Source organism: Rhinolophus sinicus, linkage group LG15, assembly GCF_036562045.2.
Source record: "Rhinolophus sinicus isolate RSC01 linkage group LG15, ASM3656204v1, whole genome shotgun sequence".
NCBI lineage: Eukaryota > Metazoa > Chordata > Mammalia > Chiroptera > Rhinolophidae > Rhinolophus > Rhinolophus sinicus.
Window position 1 is genome coordinate 1,648,431 of NC_133764.1, and position 23,355 is coordinate 1,671,785.

General features: G+C 51.8%; 1 protein-coding gene across 5 annotated transcripts; it reads left to right on the forward strand.

Moving 5' to 3' along the window:
- Positions 1–2,723: 2,723 nt before the first annotated feature.
- FLCN (folliculin) lies at positions 2,724–22,715 on the forward strand. Of its 5 annotated transcripts, XM_074320721.1 has the most exons (14): positions 6,055–6,259; positions 6,635–6,763; positions 7,805–8,077; positions 8,408–8,680; positions 10,185–10,331; positions 11,358–11,579; positions 12,464–12,624; positions 14,074–14,165; positions 15,811–16,001; positions 18,028–18,141; positions 18,886–19,009; positions 20,167–20,298; positions 20,573–20,678; positions 21,414–22,715. In XM_074320721.1, the coding sequence occupies exons 4-14, from the start codon at positions 8,432–8,434 to the stop codon at positions 21,613–21,615; spliced, it is 1,740 nt and encodes a 579-aa protein (XP_074176822.1). In that variant the 5' UTR covers positions 6,055–6,259; positions 6,635–6,763; positions 7,805–8,077; positions 8,408–8,431; the 3' UTR covers positions 21,616–22,715. The 5 variants fall into 5 exon arrangements, with proteins under 5 accessions (XP_019571536.2, XP_074176822.1, XP_019571537.2 ...); XM_074320720.1 differs by lacking the exon at positions 7,805–8,077 and having other exon boundaries at positions 6,160–6,259; XM_019715977.2 differs by lacking the exons at positions 6,055–6,259; positions 6,635–6,763; positions 7,805–8,077 and adding an exon at positions 2,724–2,939.
- Positions 22,716–23,355: the final 640 nt, after the last annotated feature.

Sequence of the window (23,355 nt, forward strand, 5' to 3'; positions counted from 1 at the left end):
CCCTGTGTTGGTCAGGGTGCACCTAAAAACCTCTGAGAAATTTCACAGTGAGACTTGACTTGGCTTCCCTTTGCTCTGCAGTCTTGGCAGCTGGTATCCCAAAGCACTCTGTCAGCCTCTATGCTTAGCTATCAATACCTGCTTCATTAAGCCTCTTGGTTTAGCACTAGGAAGGCAGAAAAGCGTTAGGAAATCTTTCATTCTGATGGAGCCTATTTCAGTGGTGGAAAAACATGTTCTGGACTGTGAAGGCCTCTCAGTATGCTTTTGGTAACATTTCATAAAATTCCTGTTGTGCAATAGGAACGTTGAGTTGAACGTGGCATTTCATTTGGTTGAGCATTGGTGCTTTGCTTTCTCACTGACAATGTGGGGTACATTTTCTGACTTCTACGCTGTCTCTTGTTGAATGTCCTTGAAAGTTTACACTGAGAGCACAGTTTAATTAGCCCTTGGTACAATTCACTGAGGCAAGCAATTGACACGTAGTTGTTACTTTTAAGCAGATTTATAATTTTTTTGAGAAAGCACCTTCGGAAAAAGGTGGCTGAAGCCAACGGTGCTGGCTAAAGATATAATGGAATAAAACAAACAAACAAAAAGATATAATGGCATAAACAGAGTCCAGCTGTAGTCCAGTGCACATTGAATTTTACTGAAAATGGCAGTGGTTGAATAAACAAACCTTCCTCCACTTGGGACCTTCATTAGCTCATCATCATGGAAATAAGGGTAATGTGAAGAAGGTGGTGTCCTCCACTAACACAGAAAGTTAATTCCTCAAATTAAAGTTACAAGACAAAGAAATGTTTTCTCTTGGCTTAAAACGTGGCTAATAGATGTTAGTTTCAAGAACACCTAACATTGAAATGGGAAAATACAAGATTGGTAAAAGAAAAAGAAAAGAAAAGAAAAGAAAAAGAAAAAAACCTGTCTTCCATATTGAGGCAATAGAATATACAATCGGAGTTCTTTTTTAAAAAAAATGGTATTATGGGGTGACCAGAGGGTTCAGTTGGCTTGAGCACAAGCTCTGAACAGGGTTGCCGGTTTGCTTCCCACATGGGCCAATGAGCTGCGCCCTCCACAGCTAGATTGAAGACAACGAGCTGCCACTGAGCTTCCGGAGTAGTGGCCGGGTGGTTGGGTTGGTTCAAGAGCTTCAGCTCGCAACAACAAGGTTGCCGGTTCAATTCCCACATGGGATGGTGGGCTGCGCCCCCTGCAACTAAGATTGAAAACGGCCACTAGACTTGGTGCTGAGCTGCGCCCTCCACAACTAGATTGAAAGACAACGACTTGGAGCTCATGGGCCCTGGAAAAACACAGTTTCCCAATATTCCCCAATAAAAACAATTTTTTTTAAAAAAACAGGGTAACTAATTGAACATTTTGGAGTTTGTTCTTTGCTTATTAGCGAGGAAGTCAGTTAATCAGATTTGTATTCAGAATTGCTAACGTGGCCATTTTCAATGGTGATTCCTGTTCACTTTGACAAATGTTGGAAATGTTTTCTTTTAGAAATTGGAAAGGCACAATAGTACAAGGAGGCTGCAAATGTTTGTTTCACCTTTCCACTAAGACTTACAAAGCATTTTACAAACTCAATGAAACTCAAGTATCTTAGCAAAAGTAAACATAGAATTCCAAATCAATATACCCTTGTGGGGTTTTTTTGTTTGCTTCAGAAATTATCTTGTGACTTACTAAAAAATATGTGAAGTTTGTGCTAGTATCAAGAGGAATTGTATTGGTAAGAGTAATTAAACATATAAATGCAATGTCTAACCTCACAATTCCATCCCATATTCCTTAATCTTTAAAAAAATCCACCTTGTCTTCCACACCAGTAAAAGAAGGCAGAAAACAAATTGCAATTTCGGTCATTTCTTGTGTCCTCCCTTCAGCATAACACGGAAATTCAGAGAGAGAAGTGACCTCGGCGATTTTTAAAAAGCGCAACCACCCATTTGTACTTGAGGAAAGCTGATGTTTTCTCCCCAACACTTCAGAACAACCACACTGGGGACACCCTGCCAGAGCCACAGCGACCAGGGTTCCCACAGCTGAGGACAGCGGGCTTTGGATGGGACGGGACACTAGGTGGCAGCACCACCTCGCAGGACAGGCCCAGTTTTCTAGGGCTCGGGATCGGACTCTCATCTCTACCCACGTTACATCATTCACCGATGACTTTAAAATTAATTTTAAGTAGACTGAATAACTGGCGCGCAAGTTTAAAATATTATTACTTAGCAATTTATTTATATATGTTAAAAACTTGGAACACCACTCAGCTAGGTGAGTCAGTGGGGTGGGGAGGGGGAAGACACAGCCGTGCACATGCGCACTCCCGCCCTGCCCCACCTCAAGAACCCGCTCTCGCCTCTTACCCGCGTTGGGGGGGAGGCGGTTCCTCCTGTCGCGTGACGACGCCTCCCTGCCACCGGCCCGCACGTTCTACCGAAGACGGGGGTGCATCGGCAATTTAATAAAAAACAATTGTTTAAAAACCAACTTTAAAAAGAAAATACAGACCTTTTTATAATGTTGAGACTCTCTCTTTCCCTTTTTCTTCGGTGTGGACCTAAAGTCCTAGGATGGCGATACTTTTTCTCAAATTTTTAATTTAAGTATTTCCCCCCTTTTGAAATGGTTTCCTCCAATAACCCCAGCGGGTGTGGATGGAACCATTCCGATCGCGGTGGGGGGTGCGGGATAGGGCCGGAGGAAGACGGGGCTGCCGGCAGCGGCTTCAGGTCGCCGGGCCCGCGCGGCCTCTGGGGTGTGCTGGGCCTGGGGAGGATTCGCTCGCTTCGCGGGCAGGGGCGCGCTCGGGCGGTCCGTGCGCCCCTCCGCGGGCTGGGCGGATGGTACGGCCCGGCCGAATCACGCGCCTCGGGCTCGGCGTCCGGGGCTGCGGCTGCTGCGGGACGCGGGTGAGTGCGGCGGCCCTGGGCAGAGCTGAGGCCGCCTTGCAGAGCGGGGGCCGGGGCTCGCGAGGGGCTGGCGGGCGTCCTGCGGGGCTGGGCGCCGGGGGCCGACGGGCTCCACGAGGGGCGCAGGGCGGGCCGCGGGGGAAGACGCGCTGTCAGGTGCGCGGCGGCCCGAGCGCCAGCCCCGGGCCCGTCGGAGTTCAGCTCCGCCGGGGGCTCGGTGCCAGGGCCGGCCCCGCTGCGTCCGTGCGGACAGAGGCCCGGAGCGGCGACCTGGCTGGTCCGCTTAGTCCGAGGCGGGTCTGGGCCGGGGCCGGGTTGTTGGGCTGCTGCTTGGAGGTGTGCGGGGCGCCTGGCTTCGGGCGAAGGGCTGAGAACGGAGTGGGTGGCGGGGCTGGAGCGAGTCGCTTGGGGCGGGGCTGGGACCAGGACGGGGAATGAGCCCCGGTGGCGAGGTCGCGACCTGCCGGCCACCGGGGTAGCTGAGGGGCACGACTGAGTTGTGAGTTGGTGTGAGGTGCGTGATCGGGGTGGTTCGGGGCCCGGCAGGACGGGGGTGCGGGGACCCGCGGTGTGGAGGGCGGGGGTGCGAAACGGGACCTGCGTTCAGCATCGTTGCTTTGTTGTCCTTTCACGTTGCTGTGAGGCTCACTCTTTGCCTGCCCCCCACCCCACCCCCCGGTTTTGCCTCACCCCTGGTTTAGGGGTGAGGGTGTGTGTCATAATTGCTTCTTTCCCAGGAGACATTCCGAGGGGGCTCTGATCAGGGTTCTCCAGGGAGGGTAGGAGACATCTGTCTCCAGTTGGGTGGGTGTTGGCAGACACATCCTGTCGCCTGGAAAGAATGTTTAGCCCCGGGATGGGCTCCTTGTGGGTTGAGGTGCACAGGGGTCCTCAGCAGCGTCGGATGCAGGGGGCAAGGAGGGGCTGCTGAAAGGAAGTGCTGGTTCTCCAGTCCCTGGTGACATTCCAGGCTGGCAAGATGGACTCCATGTCACCGCAAAGAAAGTGATGGGCGCACGAGTTTATCAGTGTCATCGAATAAGAGTAATAGTGGCTCAAGTGGCACGTGAAACTGTTGGCTCTTCCAGTGTTATACATCAGGGAGCTCTGTAAACGGAAATCCAGGTGAAGTCGGTAGATACAGTAGAGCCACCCTGCGAGTGGGTCTGAGCAGGAAGCAATCCCCTGTGGAACTTTCCGCCTTCGCTTGCTGGAATCCCAACAGGCTCCCCTGTGGGACACTAGTTAGAGAAGCTGCAGGGGATTCTGATGCAGACCACTGGTTAAGAGCCATTTTAATACCTGAGTTCATTGCAGAGCGTGCCTACTTACTGTTATCTTTAATCCTCTGCGGTCTTGTGAGAAGACCACAGGAAGTGGGGATTAAATAGATGCAGGGCCAGGACGCACCACACAAGTGGGAGGACGCTTCGGACATCACCGTCCAGGTCAGGCTCAGCCACTGGGAGGGGGGCGTGAACAAGGACGCTGCCTCTTCTAGGTATTTGAGCACTTGCTTTGAGTATGATGTTGAAGAGACTGTTGGATGGGTGAAGGTTTCTCCTTCTTCCTTATATTCTGGAAAGCTTGTTGGAAGGGAAGCGCATAATAGTTTATGCATATTAGGCATAATAGTTTTTTTCAGGAATGGGAGCTTGAATAAAGAAGTGACCTCATGCTGCCCAGAATTTTGATTCCACTAACTGAGAGGTGGGGTTTGGCCCTCTGTTTCTCAGCTTTAGGGTGGTGCTCAGAGAGGTAAAGTAACATGTTGACATCATGTGGCCGGTAAGGGCTGGGGACAGGCTGTTGCCCAACACAGAAGGTCTGTGTGACTCCGGAGCTAAGTGTTATTTAGAGTACCTCACTGCCTTCTAACCAAAAGTAGGACGTTTTGTATTTTACGTTTTATATTTTACAAATTTATTTAAATATAAACATGTTTCAAGAGAGCTTTTATGAAGTACTGCTATAGAGGTGTAACTTCAGCCAAGGCTTTGTCAGCAGTGTCAGCCTGCTGTCAGCTACTGCTCAAAAGAGAAAGGCCTGCTAAGCCATTCAGAACCACTGGAACCCCCAAATCCTCTTTTGTGCTGCTCTAATTTGAGGTTGGCTGTAAGCTGCTTGAACTTTTTTTCATGCCACAAAGTGCATTGCTCTTAGAATTAGCTCTGGTTTTTTTTCTTTACCTAGAAAATGTCAGGTCTTAAAGCTGAAGTATGGCTGCCATTGTCCTACTTGACTCAGTTGGAAATGGCCTTGCATGCGCTAGCCTAGGTGGGACGAGGGACGTGGTTCCGCTGAGGATAGAGGTTCGTATGGAGGCGCTGCAGGTGGGGTGAACCAGGGCCCAGGGCTGCTTTCGTGTGGACGTCTTGCTTGAAGCCACCTTTATTTCTCTCCTGTGCTTCTCCGAGGGAGCCGTGGCCCCCGTGTCCAGGGTTAACCCCTCTGCCTTTAGTTTGAGTCCCAATACCGCTTTCTCCAAGGTTCTTATTCCATCAGTGGTTGCCTCACCACCTCTTCCACAGTGGATTTTAAACCATTATTTTCCTTGACCTCACTGTAAGGAGCCCCGTGGAACCTTTCTGTCAGTTTGGTTTATTTGGTTCCCGTGACACGAGGCTCCTGGACTCGTGTTCCCCACGGTTGTGCTCTTGAACCTCTCCTGTCCGTCGATACCCTTGATGAGCTCTCCACTTCTGTGGCAACAACTGTCATCTCTCTGTGGGCAGCTTCTAAATTCTCTCATTTCTCCAACGCCTAGTGATTTGGTCCTTCCTGTGTGTTGGGAGCTGCTGTAGACAACACAAAGCCTCTCCCTTGGGTCCCAGTCCCCAGGATGAACGGGCAGCGAGTGATGGGCTGGAAGTGGGAGGTGACAGCTCGTCTGGGTGGGCTGACTGGGGGCTTCTCCTAGAAGGGGCACGCAAGGAGACACAGAATGGTGAGGAGGGGCGAGGCAGAAGGCCGTGGGGGGTGTTCAGGGTCTTTCTCTCCAGGCCGCCTTCTCTGATCCTGCAGTCCAGAATCTCCACGAACTCGCACGGCTTTCAACCTCATGTTCTCCCAGCTCTTAAACTCTGTCTTCTCTCCCACTGCCCACCTCCTGCAGAACAATCTACCCATGCCCCGGGTTTCCGTACCTGCCAGCCACCCGTCTGTCTCCCCATGTCTGATCGCCAGGCCTGACTTGCTGTCAGCACACCTGCTGTTCTCGTCACATGTCTGTTTTGTGCCGGCCTCTGACGTTCCTGCTGTAACCACTTGAGTGTCAGCCCCTGTCCACATCAGCTGAGAGGTTGATTGCAAAACATCAGGTGGGTGGCAGAGGGGCCAGGCAGGCGAGGCTGTGAGCAGGGCCAGCAGCAGGGGGGCTGCCCGGAGGCACATCCAGGGACACAGCGCAAATGGGTTTTGAGGGTGCTGTCCCCCAGGGGACGCCCCATCCGTGCTGTGCGTGTTCACACTGGCTGCTGCTTTGCCTCCCTTCTCGAGGTTCAGCATCCCAGGCAGGCACCTGTGACTGGCTGCGCCACAGCCGTGCCCGTGCTGCTCACGGGGTGAGGACAGAGGATTCTGATCTTTGGCTCCACGATGGGGGATGGGGTCCCCATAGGAGAAGAGGGTTTAGAACCTGGCCACTGTCCACTCTCAGACATTCCGAAACTTAAGCGGTTCCCCATTGTTTTGAGCAAGGCTGCCCGATAGAGCTTTCTGTGGTGACGCACATGTTCCACGATCTGCACTGGCCTTTTAACATGGTGACTGAGCCACGTGTGACCAGTGAGACTGAGGAAAGGGGCTTTTCATTTTACTTAAATGTAAGTTGCCACGTGACTCATGGTTATTGGATTGGACAACATGGGTCTAGAGAATACACGTTCCCTTTTTAGCTTGGCTTCCCGGCCCTTCTGTGTCACACGGGTCAGGCCAGCTGGGCTGCCACTGTCCTACGTCTATGGCTTTGCTCCTGGGTTCTCTCATTTCCAGATCTCTCCTGCCTGTCAGCCGCGTGGACACGCTCCCACCTGTAAAGCCTTGCCCGATTTTCCCGACCAGAGGGCACTCGTGTCTGCATCCGCATCCCCTCCCTCAACAATGACAAGCTGCTGACTTGCTGCCCAGGCCCATCCCCCGCGACCTCCTCCAGGACTCGGCCTCTCTCCTGATTCTGTTTTGCTCACTTTGTCTCTGGAATAACCCAAGTTCGCCTCACTGTCTTTCGTTCTCTGTCCCCCTTGCAGCTCTTTCTCTCCCTCACATCTAAGCTCTGGGGGCCCCCAGGCCCCATCGAGGTGCTCCCATCCCCCCCAGGACTGCCCGCCCCCTCAGCTCTGCCCCCACATTCCATCAGCTCCTCTTGGAGGGTTAGCAGGCGCTGCCTCTTGGCCTGCCCCTCACTTCTTCTCCTGCCGCCCACATTCCTTTAGCTTTGCTCCTGTCTTTACGCTCCGTGGCCCACCCCCCGAGCAGTGCTGGCTCTGCCTTGGGAACAGCAACAGCGTCACAGTCTGACTGTCCCTTACCACCTCCCACCGCCCACCCTAGCCCAGGCCATCTCTTCTCACGAGAGGCAGTGGGAACGCCACAGCTGGTTTCCCTGCTTCTGCCCTGGCTCCAAAGTCTCTCTGCTGCACAACAGCCAGAATATTCCTTTTAAAATAAGATTCCAATGTATCACGTTTCTCATTAGAACCCACCAAAGGCTCTCCAATCTCTGAAAAAAATTCAGGGTCTTCCCATGGCCTGGAAGGGACCCCAAATCTGCATCCCCCTACCTTTCTGTCCTCATTCCCTAACTGCCGACACTCGTACCCCAGTCGTGCCCTGTCCTTGGCCCCCATGGTTCTCTGTTCCCTCAGTTCTCGCTCCAGGAGCCCTTCTGTCTGCAACCACCTCCTCCAGTGATTCTCTGCCGTGGGCCCTCTGTACTTGTATTCCTGGTGCTGTCATCCCAGGAGAGGAAGCAGCTCCTGGTGTTCTGTGGACCCGGTTTCCCCTCCTAGAAGGGAAGCTGTGTGAGGCCAGCATTCATCACCTAAAACTGCCCAGCACCTGAGCATGACAGCTATTGCTCAACAGCTGCTGCATGAATAACAGCTGCTCCTCCAGTGGCGTTTGCTGCGTCGTCACTCGTGAGTGTGTGGTCTGTCTGCCTCATAGTCCTCGCAGTTCTAACGGAAAGGTTTTCTCTGTGATGGTTGAGTTACATTTTTCCTCCTGTTTGTTGTAACTCCTGACGGGCAGGGACCCTGTCCGTCTGTCTCTGTCTGTCTGGTTTCCCTGCACTCACTGCAGTGCTGGCACAGAGTGGGTGCTCCACTCATGCTGCCTGGCTGGCGGACCTGCCGCTGCTGGTTGAGAAGCCCGTTGATGACCCCTGCCCAGGCCCTGTGCTCCGGAGTGGCCGGCAGGTTCTGGGCTGTGAACGCACTAGTGTTCATGGTGTCCCCTCCTGCCCCCAGGCCTCGTGCTGTCTCCAAGGCACCATGAATGCCATCGTCGCGCTGTGTCACTTCTGCGAGCTCCACGGACCCCGCACCCTCTTCTGCACCGAGGTTCTGCACGCTCCTCTTCCGAAAGGGGCTGGGAATGAGGACAGCCCTGGCCCAGGCGAACAGGCCGAGGAGGAGGAAGGCGGCATTCAGATGAGCAGTCGGACCCGCACCCACAGCCCAGCAGAAGGAGCCAGTGCAGAGTCCAGCAGCCCAGGGCCCAAAAAGTCAGACATGTGTGAGGCAAGTGACTCTCGGGGCTGGGGATGTTTCCTTCTCTCCAGGGGCTCGTGCTTGTGCCTGTGCGTGGGGCCTCCCCCAGGTGGACAGTAGGCCCTGTGGCACAGTAGACGGAACCTCACAGAAGGTGTGCTGTTCGGGTGATGTGTGCAGACCGTTCTCTGTGGACCCGGTTTGCTGCTTTTATGTCCCTTTGGCTCTCTCCCTTTATCCTGGCTTTGGCTTTTTCAGTCCGCTCTGTGCCAGCAGTTGGCACCACTGCCACATTTGCCTTTCAGCTCTCCCTTCTACACGCTCGTGTGCACACCTGACTGATCCCCCAGTCTGGTGTTCTCGGGGAGCTTCCTCCTCGTGGGGTCCCGGGTGTTCCTCTGCATGCTGCTTCATGCACTCTGGGAAATGTGGTTTAAGTGCCCTCACTGGCCGTTTCTTCACGTGAGGGACCTGAGTTGGGCCCCGCAATCAGGGGTAGCATTGGATCCTTGCTCACACCAGTGCTGACATTTGGCCTTCTACTGAGACCCCTGCCATGTGGTTATGTCAGGATCGAGGACAGAAGCCAGCACAGAGAACTGTGTGAGCCACCTCACAGCTTTGAGCCTCAGTTTTGCCTTCTGCGTGATGGGGATTCTCACCGTAATTATCTCAGGGCTGTGCTTTGGATTAAATGAGATAATTTATGCAGAGCTTTTCATAATACGAGGTGTGACAATTTAAGTTTGCGAACTTGCAGTGATGTTGCTAACCTTTTTTGATATCAGAGGAATTATTCCTTATAAGTTTGTACCAATTGGACAAAGAGTTAACCAAGTTTACAGTTTGGAAGTGCTGAAAAGGCTGCATGAAAAAGTTAAATGACCTGAACTTTTCTCCAGCAATTCATGGCTCTTGCATCACGACAATGCACCTGCTCACACGGCACTGTCTGTGAGGGAGTTTTTAGCCAGGAAACAAATAACTGTATCGGAACTCCCTCCCTACTCACCTGATCTGGTTCCGCAATGACTTCTTTCTTTACCCGAAGATAAAGGAAATATTGAAAGGAAGACATTTGGGTGACATTCAGGACATTAGGGGTAACACGATGACAGCTCTAATGGCCATTCTAGAAAAAGAGTTCCAAAATTGTTTTAAGGGTGGACTAGGCCCTGGCGTCAGTGCATAGCTTCCCAAGGGAGTACTTCGAAGGTGACCATAGTGATACTCAGCAATGAGGTGCAGCACTTGTTCTAGGATGAGTTCGTGAACTTAATCGCCTGACCTTGAACCTGGTACACAGGCGCTCAGTAGAGGAGATCTGTTACTCAGACTCTTTGACGACCTTTGTGATCTTTGCACCCTGGTTGTCCTACTCAGGAAACACTGAAATCCTCAGGTAAGTGTAACTACAAGCCAGTTATTTTTAAAAGAAAATAGATTGAGTTTTCTGCTTCAGGTTTGCATATGAATAAGAAAGTGTGTTGCCTGCCTCCTGACTGACTGTTTTCCTTCTCCTTCTCATGGGCAGGGCTGCCGGTCCCTTGCTGCAGGGCACCCCGGGTATATCAGCCACGATAAAGAGACCTCAATTAAGTATGTCAGTCACCAGCACCCCAACCACCCCCAGCTTTTCAGCATCGTCCGCCAGGCTTGCGTGCGGAGCCTGAGCTGTGAGGTGAGCGCCGGTGACCTGGGAAGGCAGGTGGCTGTCTCGGGGTCCCACCCGCTCCCAGATGCCCTGGACGGGTGCGGTGTTGCTCCAGGAAGGAAGGCGGAAGTCAGTTCTGTCAGGAAGAGGGTGGGCAAATCCGGGCGCGCGCAGCTCAGGGTAGCCTCTTCTCCAGAGCCCTCCACAATACGTTGTGTTGGACTTGAGTTTCCTAAATGGTTGCTGGCTTATCCTTTGAAGGACCAAACTTTTGTTACTTATCCATTCTTGATGGATGTGTTGCTAAGACCTGGATACTTGTGGCACGTGTAGTTCACCTGTTTTGTTTTCTAGTCGCCGTGCTCTCGGTGCCTCCGGGGGAGGGAATCCATGTGTTTCTAAACTGTAGGGCCGCTGTTGCTGAGCGTTACTCGTAGCTCTTATGTTTTGATCTGTCACAAGAACTCGTAATCCAGTTACCGAGACTTCCTGTCATCACCCCACTTGATCAGACGTGCCGCGCTGCCTCGCTCCGAGGTCTCGCTTCCTGTTGCGGCGTGCCTGCCTCTGGCAGCCCTTTTGATTTCTTGCTGCAAATCTGCTAGGAGGGCAGCTGAGCATGTCCGATAGACGTGTGTAAAGTGAGTGATGATGTCGCGAGGGAGACCTGAGTTCTGTGCCACAAATAAAGTGTGCAAATCTTATTCGGTGGACTCTCAGTGGCTGTTTTGACCGCCAGCTCCCCAGTGTATTCCAGATGAATGATGTGGCAAATGTGCATCTGGAAGGGTAGAATATTCGTACAGGAGTTACTTCTATATCACGGTGGAAGAAAGTTTTGAACCTGCTTTACTGGCCCCTGCATTCCATGGTGACAAACGTTATCTTTAGGAAGCTTGACCCCAGCAGCAGGTGAAAGCAGCGTTTTCCTCTCATCCCCGCCCTCCCCACGCTCCCTAAGCAGTGGTGGCTGATTCGTGCAGAGGGAGGGATTTGAGCGGGAGCCGTGGTTTTCTGTGACTGTGTCCTGGAGTGGCAGTGCTTCTGTTCCAGGTGTGCCCTGGCCGTGAAGGCCCCATCTTCTTTGGGGACGAGCAGCATGGGTTCGTGTTCAGCCACACGTTCTTCATCAAAGACAGCCTGGCGAGGGGCTTCCAGCGCTGGTACAGTGTCATTACCATCATGATGGACCGGATCTACCTCATCAACTCCTGGCCCTTCCTGCTGGGGAAGATCCGCGGGATCATTGATGAGCTGCAGGGCAAGGCACTCAAGGTGAGCCCGGGGCGGGGAGCCGTGGCGGGGGGCACGGAGCTGTGCACTGAGGGGGTGCCAGCACGCAGCCCGGGGCCGCTGCTGTGCCTGCACTGTGACCTCCAGGCTTCAGAGTCGGGCTTGTGGGCACAAGCCTCGCGGGTCAGTGAGGCCTGCTTGCTTTACTGGTCTCTCTCGAGTCCATTGTTCTGGTGGTCATTCAACTCCGGCTGCTTTGCCACAGTCAGACACCCTGGTTTTATCCCTGTCTTTGCTTCCTCTCACCTTCATTCCGAAAGCCTGTGCAGTAATTGTGTTGCAGACCTTCAGCCTCGGCATTGCATCTCTCAGGCTGCGCCAGGTTACGCTCTGGCAACAAACAGCCTCAGCGGCTTAAACCTCAGCGGCGTAAAACCAGCCTTTTTCTTGTTCATGTGCCACGTCCATTGCAGGGCAGCGGGGGATCTGCTTGTTGTAGGCATCTTGGCAGGTGGGGCAGCGGCCATAGGGCGTGTGCTCATGGGCCAGTTGGAGGGCACAGAGGGCCCCGGTCCCCCGCCCCACACGAGCTCTGAGTAGTGAATGCCCGTGTGCCTGCAGGGGACAGCCGGAGATACTCTGGAGCGTCAGTAACGACCACCTCAAGCACACATGCCGCCTGAGTGCCCGTGGTGCCTAATGCGTTGGTGGTTGTAAGCCAGGGGCCAGGAGAAGTTCCTAACCAGTTCCTTTTCTCAGGCGGCTTCTGATCTGGCTGGGGAAGCAAAGCATTCTGGCAGGAATTAGAAGACCTGGCATTTTCTGCTCTGCATCAGGGAGCAGAGTGCGACAGTCTTCAGGAGAATGAGCTGGGCTGCTCGCTCATTTTGTTTCGTTAACGGGCTTCCCTTCCCTGTGCATTTCAGGTGTTTGAAGCAGAGCAGTTTGGATGCCCCCAGCGTGCCCAGAGAATGAACACGGCTTTTACACCATTTCTGCACCAAAGGAATGGTAACGCTGCCCGTTCACTGACATCCTTGACGAGCGACGACAACCTGTGGGCATGCCTGCACACTTCCTTCGCTTGGTAATGAGAGTCTCCAGTTGCTTAGCAACAGTTGGAATAAGAGGTCACAGTATGTTGGTTGGATTGCGCATGGATGCAGGGAGGCAGTTGTCGGATGAGTTAGTTCCTGGTGCCTCCATGGTGTGTCCTGTCAGTGAGCCTTGAACTGGGTGCAGTTTCCCCCCTGAGCATGTGCAGGACGGATTCGGGTGGAACTCACCTCCCAAGGATGTGTTTCAAATGACATCTCCATTCCAAGAGCAGCGATCTCCTCCCTTCTTTGTAGACAGCAGTAAGCGTTTATCTCCCGCAGCTCTTGTGGGTCAGGCATCGGAGAGGCTCAGCTGGCCAGTTCTGGCTTAGCTGCCGAGGAGTTTCTGGTCAGCCAGGCTGCAGCCCCTGAAGCGTTGGCTGCCCACGGGCCCGGCAGGTGGGTGCCAGCTGTGAGCAGGAGGCCTCAGCTAATGGCCGTGTGGACACACGAGCTGACGCCCTCGGAGTGAGTGAGCCAAGAGAACGGATGGGATCTGCGAGGTGCCTGACGCGGCCTCGGCGCTCACCCACGGTCACCTCCTGCACGTGCTGCTTGTAGGAAATGTGCTGTGTCACTAAAGCCAGGCTCGGCAGGAGGAGAGGACGAGCCTCCATCTTTTAAAGGGAGGAGTATCAATGAATTCGTGGACATATTTGAAACCACCGCAGCTTGTCCTCTGGCCACAAATTGTTGTTTTTCTCCCTTTGCGAGGTACACTCCTTCCAGAGACTCCCCGAATCCTCATTCCTGTGCAGTGTCAGCTTCAAGTCTAGGGTCTTGTCTCATCTAAATCAGGGCCTGGTGTGCATGAGCGCCTCAAATGTAGAAGGATCCTTGAGTGCAGCTCCGAGGGCTGCGAACTAAAGAGGAAGTGTCCCCCCACCCCCACCCGACACACATTGCTTCTCTTTTAAAAACCATTTCTATTAAGGACATTTTTCACCAGCCCGAAGTAGAAGGAAGAGGACAGTGAACGGCTCGTCCTCGTCGTCCCGGTTTAGCGTTACCAACATGTCACTCCTTTTTCATCTGTCCCCTCCCTTTTTTTTCTAGAATTTTTTTAAAGTCAGTGTTAATTGTATTGTTTCCGCCGTAAAGCATGACCATGCGCGACGAAATGGACTGATTCCTTAGCCCAGTCCAGGTTCACCTTTCCTTTTTTGCCTCGGAGTTGACTTTTGAATTGGGTCCTAAATCTCTCCGGCTAGAGCAGCTCCTCTCCCTCCCTCCCTGCCCCTGATTTTCCGATGCTCTTTGTCGGAGGACCTGGGGCATCGGTCCTGTGGAGTCTCCCTTTGGGATTTGGCTGGTTGTCGCGGTGTTGTTCAAAGCCATTGCCTGTATTTTCTGTAAACTGGTAGTTAGACCAAAAGGCTCGATTGGTGTCAGGGTTGGTTTTCCTTTTGGCAAGAACACATTCTGGCTTTGTTCTCCAGGCTCCTGAAAGCGTGTGGCAGCCGGCTGACGGAGAAGCTCCTGGAGGGCGCCCCCACAGAGGACACCTTGGTTCAGATGGAAAAGCTTGCAGGTGAGACGAGAGGTGCTGGTGTGGGAAGCCTTTGCCTGCGGTGGCTGTTGGGGACCATCTCAGCCACCCGACCCTCCTCCATGCTGGCAGAAAGAGCTGGCAAAGCGGAACTAGGAGCAACATCTGCAGAAGCTTGCCCTGTAACCCTGGTGTTTTATTGTGATTTCCTCTCTCATTGTCCTTGCCCGTCACCTGAAAGTGTGTGACCCCAGGCAGGTTAGGAGAATCCTCCGATAGGGCTGTCAGTCTGTCAGAGGACTGATTGATGGGAGGTTTCCAGTTACTATTTTATCGGTAGCCAAGGGGTTGGCCTTTCTAGACAGTCTCTTATTCTTTGCTCTTTAACAATAAAATGTTATGCTCCAGTTGGACCCAAGATTTTCATCAAGGAAGGGCAGTGATTCCCACACCTCACTGGTATCTGGGAAACTTCCCCCCCCACCCCCACCCCAGGTTCACGATCAGATGTCCATGTCTGGGGCTCGGGCCTCTTTTAAGTAACTTCCCAGGGGATTCTGGTGCAGCAGACACCAGCCAGGAACTCATCTCGATCTGGCTGTGCTTTTCCTTCGGTGATGATTGGATTTTTGGTGATGTAGGTCCCCAGTCTAAACTGCAAGGTTGAGTAAGCCGAGCTTGTGGTGCACATTGTGTCTCGTTAGTTACTAATCATGCTTGATAGGCTTCTGTTTGCAAATCAGTGACCTTCTTAATAAGTTGGAAATGTTTCAAGGTTACTCCTGTAGCCAGGTGCCTTGTACACACTTGCATTCACACATGCTTTCCTGAGTAGGGAAAGGAGGAGAGTTGCAGGGAGAGCAGAGTATGCTCAGGAAAGACAAAACCTTGTAGTCCACCTGCATGTCTCATGGATTAATCGACCCTAGAACCGTGTAGTATTGTACTGATTGCAAATTTCTAAGCTAGTGAAAGTGGCAGTAGTAGTCCGTTGGTGAGGTTAATTTATACAGAGAGCCAAACATATCAGGAGATACCCTGTTAGGAGAGGGAAATGTAGGCTTGCATGGAGGGCTCGCTGTCATGTCTCGGATTGTATTCTGGTCACAAAGAAGGTGAGCACAGGGGCTTGGGGCACACACTCAGAGTCGGCCAGACCTGGCTTCTGCTCCTGCCTCTGCTGCTCTGGGCGTGCCGTGTGCATGGACCTGGCCCTCGTAGGTCTCACCATTAGTGATGGTTGTCATGAGGCTAATTAAAGTAACAACTATTTCTGTATCTTTAAAATGGGGAGAGACCTTAGGACAATTGAAGGGGTTAAATGAAATAACGTGTGGAAGCCCTTAGAGTAGCGCCTGACCAAGGACACACTCAGTAAACACGGGCTATTATCATTCTTACCGTGGGTTGGAATTTTCCCACCAGCAGCGAGCAGCTCATGCTTTCCAGTGCAGAGTGAGGTACTGGGCTGGGTGCACAGCACACTGAACCCCTGTGGCCCACCGGAGGCTCCTAGGCAACAAACAGTATAGACGGCTGGCCCAGACCAGCAGTCAGAAACCTGCTGGCGGTTTAACCATGAGCTGCCTTGGGCTGAAGTGGGCACGTAAAGAGACTGTTGCATCCAGGGAATGAAGAAATCCAAGGGCAGCACGTTCCATAATTGCCTTTGTCGTCCGTCTTGCAGAGTTGGAAGAGGAATCAGAGAGCTGGGACAACTCTGAGGCTGAAGAGGAAGAGAAGGCCCCTGTGTTGCCGGAGGGTGCAGAGGGGCGGGAGCTGACCAAATGCCCGACGGATTCTTCTTTGCTTTCAGACTGTGGAAACTGGCAGCCCCGAAAGCTGTCTGTCTTTAAGTCCCTTCGGCACATGAGGCAGGTAGGTGGCAGACAGGAGGCCCCAGGGAGACCCAGGAGAAGAACCCAGTTCTCCCTCCAGCATACTGTCCTTGGGACCCATCATGTGCCAGACCTCACAGAGCCTGGTGGCTTAGAAGTGACCAAGAAACTCCCTAGTGGGTGGCTGAAATGACAGTGGAGTCTGGCTGTCTTAGCCGCAGCATCAGACTCCCCTTTTAGTGATTCTGTAGGTGTTTTCTTTAAAGAAAGACCTGGATCGATGGTTGGCTTCTCATGTCTGCTAATCTTATTCTAGAACCTTCTAAAGGAACTGAAGAGCACTTTTTTGTTGCATGTAGCCTGGACACTTTGGAAATTGAAAACAATGGCTGTTCTTACATGTTCAACCATAGCAATTGCATGTGAACAATGGAATGTCATTAAGCACAAGAAAGAAAGCATGCAATGTGTTGTGTAGGACGGTGTGTGTATTTATAGTCCTGCACCACTTAATGACATGGATACGTTCTGAGAAATGCGCGGGTAGGCGATTCCGTCCTTGTGCGAGCGTCCCAGAGTGCACTTCCACTCACCAGATGGCGTCACCCACGCTGTAACTGCACGTGCTGTGCTTTTATATGACAGGCAGCGCAGTAGGTAGTTTACACCAGCATCACCACAAACACACGAGTTGTGTTACTGCGGTACAACGGCTGTGACGTCCCTAGGTGATAAGAATTTTTCAGCTCTATTGTAATTTTTTTGTTTTTTAAGTTTTTATTGGGGAATATTGGGGAACAGTGCGTTTTTCCAGGACCCATCAGCTCCATGTAAAGTCATCGTTCTCAGTCTAGTTGTGGAGGGCGCAGCTCACTGGACCGTGTGGGAAACCAGTGGGTGACCTTGGTGTTATGAGCACTGCGCTCTGACCACTGAGCAAACCGGCTGCCCCAGCTCTATTATAATCTTATGGGAGCACTGCCATGGTATATGTGGTCTGTTGTTGACCAAATAGCGTCATGTGGCGTGTGACTGTGTATGTGTATACCAAGGACAAAACAGAAGTCTCACGCACAGCAGTATGGACCATGGTCATATTTGGTCACGGGGAGGAAGGGCTCACCAGATTACAAGGGCAGGTCGTCCCTTTTTATAATATTCTGTATTTACTTTTATAATAAGCATGAATTTTATCAGAAGATAGTTATTTCTATTTTGAGTGGCGGGTGCTCTGTGGGACTTCTGGATGAGAAACATCCATCAAAGTCATGTATTTGGCTGAAACCATCCTTGTTGATTGCTTACATGGATTAAAGTTTGAAGGACTCTTGAATTCCCCTGGAGGTGGGAGTGCTTTGAGGCTATTGCGGTTTAGTGAAAGGTAGTATTGTAGCCTTCTTTTCCCTGCCCTGTGTTTATAAGCCATACGAAAACAGACTGAATTCTTTTAAAACATAAGTGTCATGAAAGTTAATAAAAGGTGGGTTGGGGAGGGGCTGCTCTAGATTAAAGCAGAATGAGGACAGGACAAGTGAAACCATCGTGCTGGTTTAACGACTCCAGGACTGAAGGAGCACTAGCTACAAAGGGCACTGTTAGTGATTTGCGGCTCTGGACATTGGGTATGTTCCCTCAGCGTGGCATTTCTGGGTGTGGTGCGTGTTGGGTTTGGGTAGGCGAGGCCCTTGTTCTTCCTGGGCGCTGAAGGGTCACGATGCCTGCCAGTCACTTTCAAATGGTTCAACACAAAGTATGTATATACAGAGAAGGTAAATGTTACAGAAAGCTAATACTTTTCCCGCTTCAAGGTTTTGAAAATAAGGTTGGGAAAAAGATCTTACAAAATATGCAAGAGTTTTGGGACCAGGCTTTTAGGTGCAAGTCCAGGGACTTCCCGCTGCCTCCTGACTGGGCGGGTCACGCAGCCGCCCCATGAACATAAGTGGCTTTCTCTGTCCTGACCCATCTCCCGTCACCACACAGAGAAAGTTTCTAGACAAACACACACAACGTCCATTGGACAGAAAGAAAATTCAGAGCACAAAGCACTGAACTCTGTTTTTCAGGTCCTCGGTGCCCCGTCTTTTCGCATGTTGGCCTGGCATGTGCTCATGGGGAACCAGGTGATCTGGAAAAGCAGAGACGCGGATCTCGTCCAGTCAGCTTTTGAAGTTCTTCGGGTAAGAGGAGCTTTTTTCTTAACGTGTTTTGTAGCAGGACAGGGTTTGTCTAGTGGGTTTTTTAAAAAATCTTGACTTTTGCTGTGAATGTTAGGATGCATCGATGGCTTAGTACAAAGGTTCATGCCTGAATCTAAGATCTGTGTTTTTCCTCCACTATTAAAATTGGCAGCTATTGATGGTTATTTCCAGTGGAAGGAGTCTGTGCTGTCCTGAAAGATTGATAACTAATTACCCTATCTCCCCCTCAATCCCGGACCCACTCTCAGAAGCCATCCGAGTTCTGTTTCTCTGCACAGAGCGATCTTGATGGGTGGGATGCAGGGGTAGCGTGCTGTCTCCCTCCCAGAGGTGTGGTGGGTGCCAAGGCCTGAGCTGGGCTCTGATGTATTTAAGTCGTCAGAAAGGGTGTGCATGTCTGCCCCCTGCCTAGGCCTGTGAGGGCACAAAATGAATATGACACAATCTCTCAAAAAGCTTATCATCTCTTTGTGGGATGAGGGAAGAGACAAATATTTGAGAAATAAAAGAATCATATAAGAATGAACACCCTCAAGCAGGAGGCCGCTCGAGTCGTGTATGACCAATGACCAGGAGATACCCCAGTGGGGCCAAGTAACCAGGGCGCCTTCTGGGAAGAGGGAGCTTTGCGTTGGGCTGCAGAGGGCCTGTGGGGTGTGGGTGATGGAGACGCGGGGCGGGGTGTCGCCGCTGGTGTCGCCTCTGAGTGGCTGTGTCCTCTAGAGCATGCTGCCGGTGGGCTGTGTCCGCATCATCCCGTACAGCAGCCAGTACGAGGAGGCTTACCGCTGCAACTTCCTGGGCCTCAGCCCGCACGTGCAGATCCCCGCCCATGTGCTGTCATCAGGTGCGTGCCTTTCCGGTTGGCCTGTCCCCGAGCTGCAGGGCTCAGCAGTGGAACTGGAACTGGTTCTTCGCTGTGCTGGCCCCACATTGGAGGACCAGCTTTCCCACTACCGGGCCTCTGTTTTCTGTCTTTAAAATGGGGGCAGGTTGGACTGGACACCCTCATAATAAGGGTGCTTTGATGGGGTGGGGTTTTTAGTTGGGGCAGGTTGGGGTTTTTAGTCTGGTGGTGGGAACACAGGTGGGTGTCAGGATTGGGGTACCATCCTGGTGAGTGAAAGTCGGAGGTGCCGTGGAGATTCTGGAGGCCGTGGGGCTGTGGCAGCATTGCTGTCAGGTTGCGTAAGTCTCGTGGCCTCCCTTTCCTCTCACTGTTCTGTCACACTTGTCCTCTCCAAGTTTTTGTTCCTTTTGTGTGCCTTAAATGTGTCCTTGACATTCATTAGTAGAGTGGAGCTTGCGCAGCCCGGCTCTGCCCTCAGTGCTGACAAGCTTCTCCAGGCAGAGAACCAGGAAGCGAATCAGCAGCCCTCTCTTTTGCTCTGGGAAGTTCGGGAGTCAGCCTGGGTGCAAAGCCTGGCATCCCCAGCAGTCGGGCCTTCGAGCCCGTGGTGAGGGGCCGTCGTGCTCATGGGCGGCCGGGAGGTCGGTCGGCGGGCATTTGGCCCTCAGCAGCGCTGAGCGTCTCCCTCAGCCCCCAGGCTGGGTCCTGAGTCCCTGCGAGGCTGGGCCTTTTTTCTGGGTAGACTTGGGAATGTAGGCTCTGGTTTCAGACATGGGCTTGAAATTCTTAGCACTGCCAGCTGTGTGACTTAGCGAGTCACTTAGCTGAGTCTGTTTCGCTGTCTATAAAATGGGGTAATAGTGGCACTGCTCTCTAGCGCTAGGTCACTGGGCTGTTTAGTGTTAAGTGAATTGAGATACATAAGATACTGGGTAGTTACCGTAAAATAATGTATTGTTGCTTTAATTGAGGCAAAATGAACCCTTCACTACCCGCAAATAGACTAGAGGTTTGAAATGCCAAAGCAATCATCTTAGAAGCCTGGAGTTTGTCCTGGTTGATCTGAGACAATTTGCAGTGGCCAAATGAGGTGGGCTTCTTGAAGGGACAGAAGGGGCCCACTGAACTGAGCGGTGCCGTTTGTGTCGCCACAGAATTTGCTGTCGTCGTGGAGGTCCACGCGGCCACTCGCTCCTGCCTCCACCCAGTTGGGTGTGGCGATGACCAGTCTCTCAGCAAGTACGAGTTTGTGGTGACCAGTGGGAGTCCTGTAGCTGCAGAGCGAGGTGGGTGCTGCCGAGCGGGGCTGCCTTTCACCAGCTGGAGAGCGGGAGGCAGGGTGCTGAGGCGGCCTCTTGCCGCGTGCTCACACCTCCCCCCCCCCGTGCTGACACCTCCCACCACGTGCTCACACCTCCCACCACGTGCTCACACCTCCCGCTGCGCTCACACCTCCCACCACGTGCTCACACCTCCCGCTGCGCTCACACCTCCCACCACGTGCTCACACCTCCTGTCGCGCTCACACCTCCCGTCACTCTGCCCCGCCCCTCTTCCCAGTGGGCCCGACCATCCTGAACAAGATGGAAGCTGCTCTGACCAACCAGAATCTGTCTGTGGATGTGGTTGACCAGTGCCTCGTCTGCCTCAAGGAAGAGTGGATGAAGTAAGTCCACAGCACCTGGCTCCCAGAGTCTTTGCTTTCTCAGTGGGGAGGGCGAGATAGCTGGCAGCAGTGTCTGCTGAGGAAAACCAGAAGCTGTTTCCAGAAAAAGAGGTGAGGCCATGGCCACAGGAGAGGAGGAGAGAGGAGAGGGGAAGAGCAGGAGTTCAGATGGCAGCTCCGCTACTTAACGTTTATTAGCTGGTGGCTGCAGCCAGTGACCCGCTGCCCCCAAGCCTCAGGCTGCGTCATTGTGAGGGGGGTGGGGGGAGGACAGCTGCCTCCAGGGGAAGCAATTCTTTTTGCTGTTTAATCAACTTTAAAGATCTGAAAGATAATAGATGTTCCTTTTTTACTAAAGCAAGTTACTTTATTCCTGCCTTCTTAGTAATTTTTTGCCAAATTTAAATTAGTCAAACATTGTCCTAATTTCAAATAAAACAGTGAAGCTTAGGAGCAACCAATTCCTTTCATTAATTTAAGGAAATTTTTCTTTTCTCCTTTTTCGCTGTTTTGATGCACCAGCCCTATTACCCAGGGTTCTAACTGGTGGGCACATTAAAGATGCTGAGGTGCGCAGGTGTGGGCTGCCGCCTTGCCGTCTTACGTCTTCTGAGTATTTGAATTCCGGCTCCGTTTGCAGAGCTGTTGTTGGTCTGGAAGCCATGCAGTCCCTGGGACCAGAACTGCGGTGATTGTGCTGTGGGATCTGAGTGTTTTGTTTTTGTTTCTCTACAGCAAGGTGAAGGTCCTTTTTAAATTCACCAAGGTGGACAGTCGACCCAAAGAGGACACGCAGAAGCTCCTGAGCATCCTCGGAGCGTCTGAGGAGGACAACGTCAAACTGCTCAAGTTCTGGATGACGGGCCTGAGTAAAACCTACAAGTCGCACCTCATGTCCACAGTCCGTAGCCCGACCGCCTCAGAGCCTCGCAGCTGATGCCGCTGTGCAAGTCTGTCTCTGTGTCTGTCTGGGGAGTGCTGGCGGCCCTCCTCGCCACGGAGCTCAGGAGCGGGTCTCTGGTAGCAGCCACAGGCCGTCCTCCCATTTCTGAACTGCTGGCACAGAGCTGGTGTCTAGCAAGGAATGGAAACTGTTGGGCTCACCTTTGCCTGTGTGTGGGATTTGGGCCTGACTTACTTCTTGGTACCATCCCACAAGCTGTTTCAGTTGCTCCAGGCTGAAGAGGACAGTGGCAGGCTTGTGACAACGGATGGGTCCCCTGCATTTGTGCACCTCTGTGAGAGAAGTCTAAAGAAAACGTGCGTCTGATGCCTGTCGTGCACTTAGACCTCAACATTTATAAACGTGCCAGGCCAGTTCTGACTTGGGTATTTTAGCCGCAATATCATGCTCTCTCTGGAGGTTAACATTGGAAACTTTCTATTCTGAAGTTCAGCAAGTTTTCCAGGGTTTATATGAGTGTGTGTATGTTTTGCTCGAGTTGTGAATTTTCAGGACAGGTGCTGGTCCTTAGTCGTTGTTAGTAATCTGGTTTTGAGTTAGGGCTCTGGGAAAGGCTTTTGGGGATGGAGTAGATGTGTTCCTCATCTTTGGATCCTCTGGAATTCATCTTCTGAAGTTATGTGACTACCAGGTCTTCTGGCCATGCTCTCCTGAGGTTGCTTTGAAAGTACCCTCTAGCTTGAGAACAAGCCTCTGATTCTGATCTTTGTTACACAAAGATGATATTTTGCTGAAATGTTCAGTGGAGCCGTTTAACTTGACTAACTCACTGTGCATGGAGTTCAGAAACCCACCATAATTTTATTGCACATCACTTGCCATTTATTATTTTATTTAACATTTACGCTTGGCTATGGTTGGTTTTCAGACTACGGTGATTTAAGATAAGAGTTTCATCGTCCCAGTATGCATTTTTGATAAAGGTTCATTAGAGGGATTTTCCAGCAGTTTTTATGATTTGTTTAGTTTTTTGCTTGTTTAATTTATCTTTAACCTGAAGACTTAAGTTTTTATGACTAGATATCTGTATCATGCAAGAACATTGAAACACAATAAAGATGTATTTTTATAAACTGTTGACTACGTGGTTTTATTGGTTTGATAACTAAAGTTTTCTTGAGATCAATCACAGAAAAGCTTATGGATAAAGTAATACCAATGATGATGTAACTATTTTGGAACTTGGGCCTATGAAAGGCTTGTAACTTTCAGGGAAAGTTGTTAATTTTGGTCAATTTCAGCTCTTGGCACCCTCAGCCACATGGCAGGCAGTGTTCACATGTTCCTGCAACAGCTTGGGCTGCTGAGTGGGAGCTAGGATGGTGAAAATGACCCTGTCCTCCCAGCTATTGAGATTTGTGCTCCAGTCAGATTGCTGCTTCTGATCAGAGGTGCAGAAAAAGACATTGGCAGCCATTGTTTTGCACCTTCCCCCAGTGCTGCAAGCCCTTCCTCTAGCTGAAGTGACTGCCTGGAGACTTAATGAGCTAGTGCCCTTCCCACCCCCACCCCCCTCTTCCCCCACTTCATTTTTTGCTTTTCCTCTTTTAGGAACCAGACATTAAAGACTATGACATTCAAAAATAACTGCATATGGGGGCGGCCCAGTGGCTCAGGTGGTTGGAGCGCCATGCTCCTAACACCAAGGTGGGTGGTTTGATTCCCACATGGGCCAGTGAGCTGTGCTCTCTACAGCTAAGATTGTGGACAACA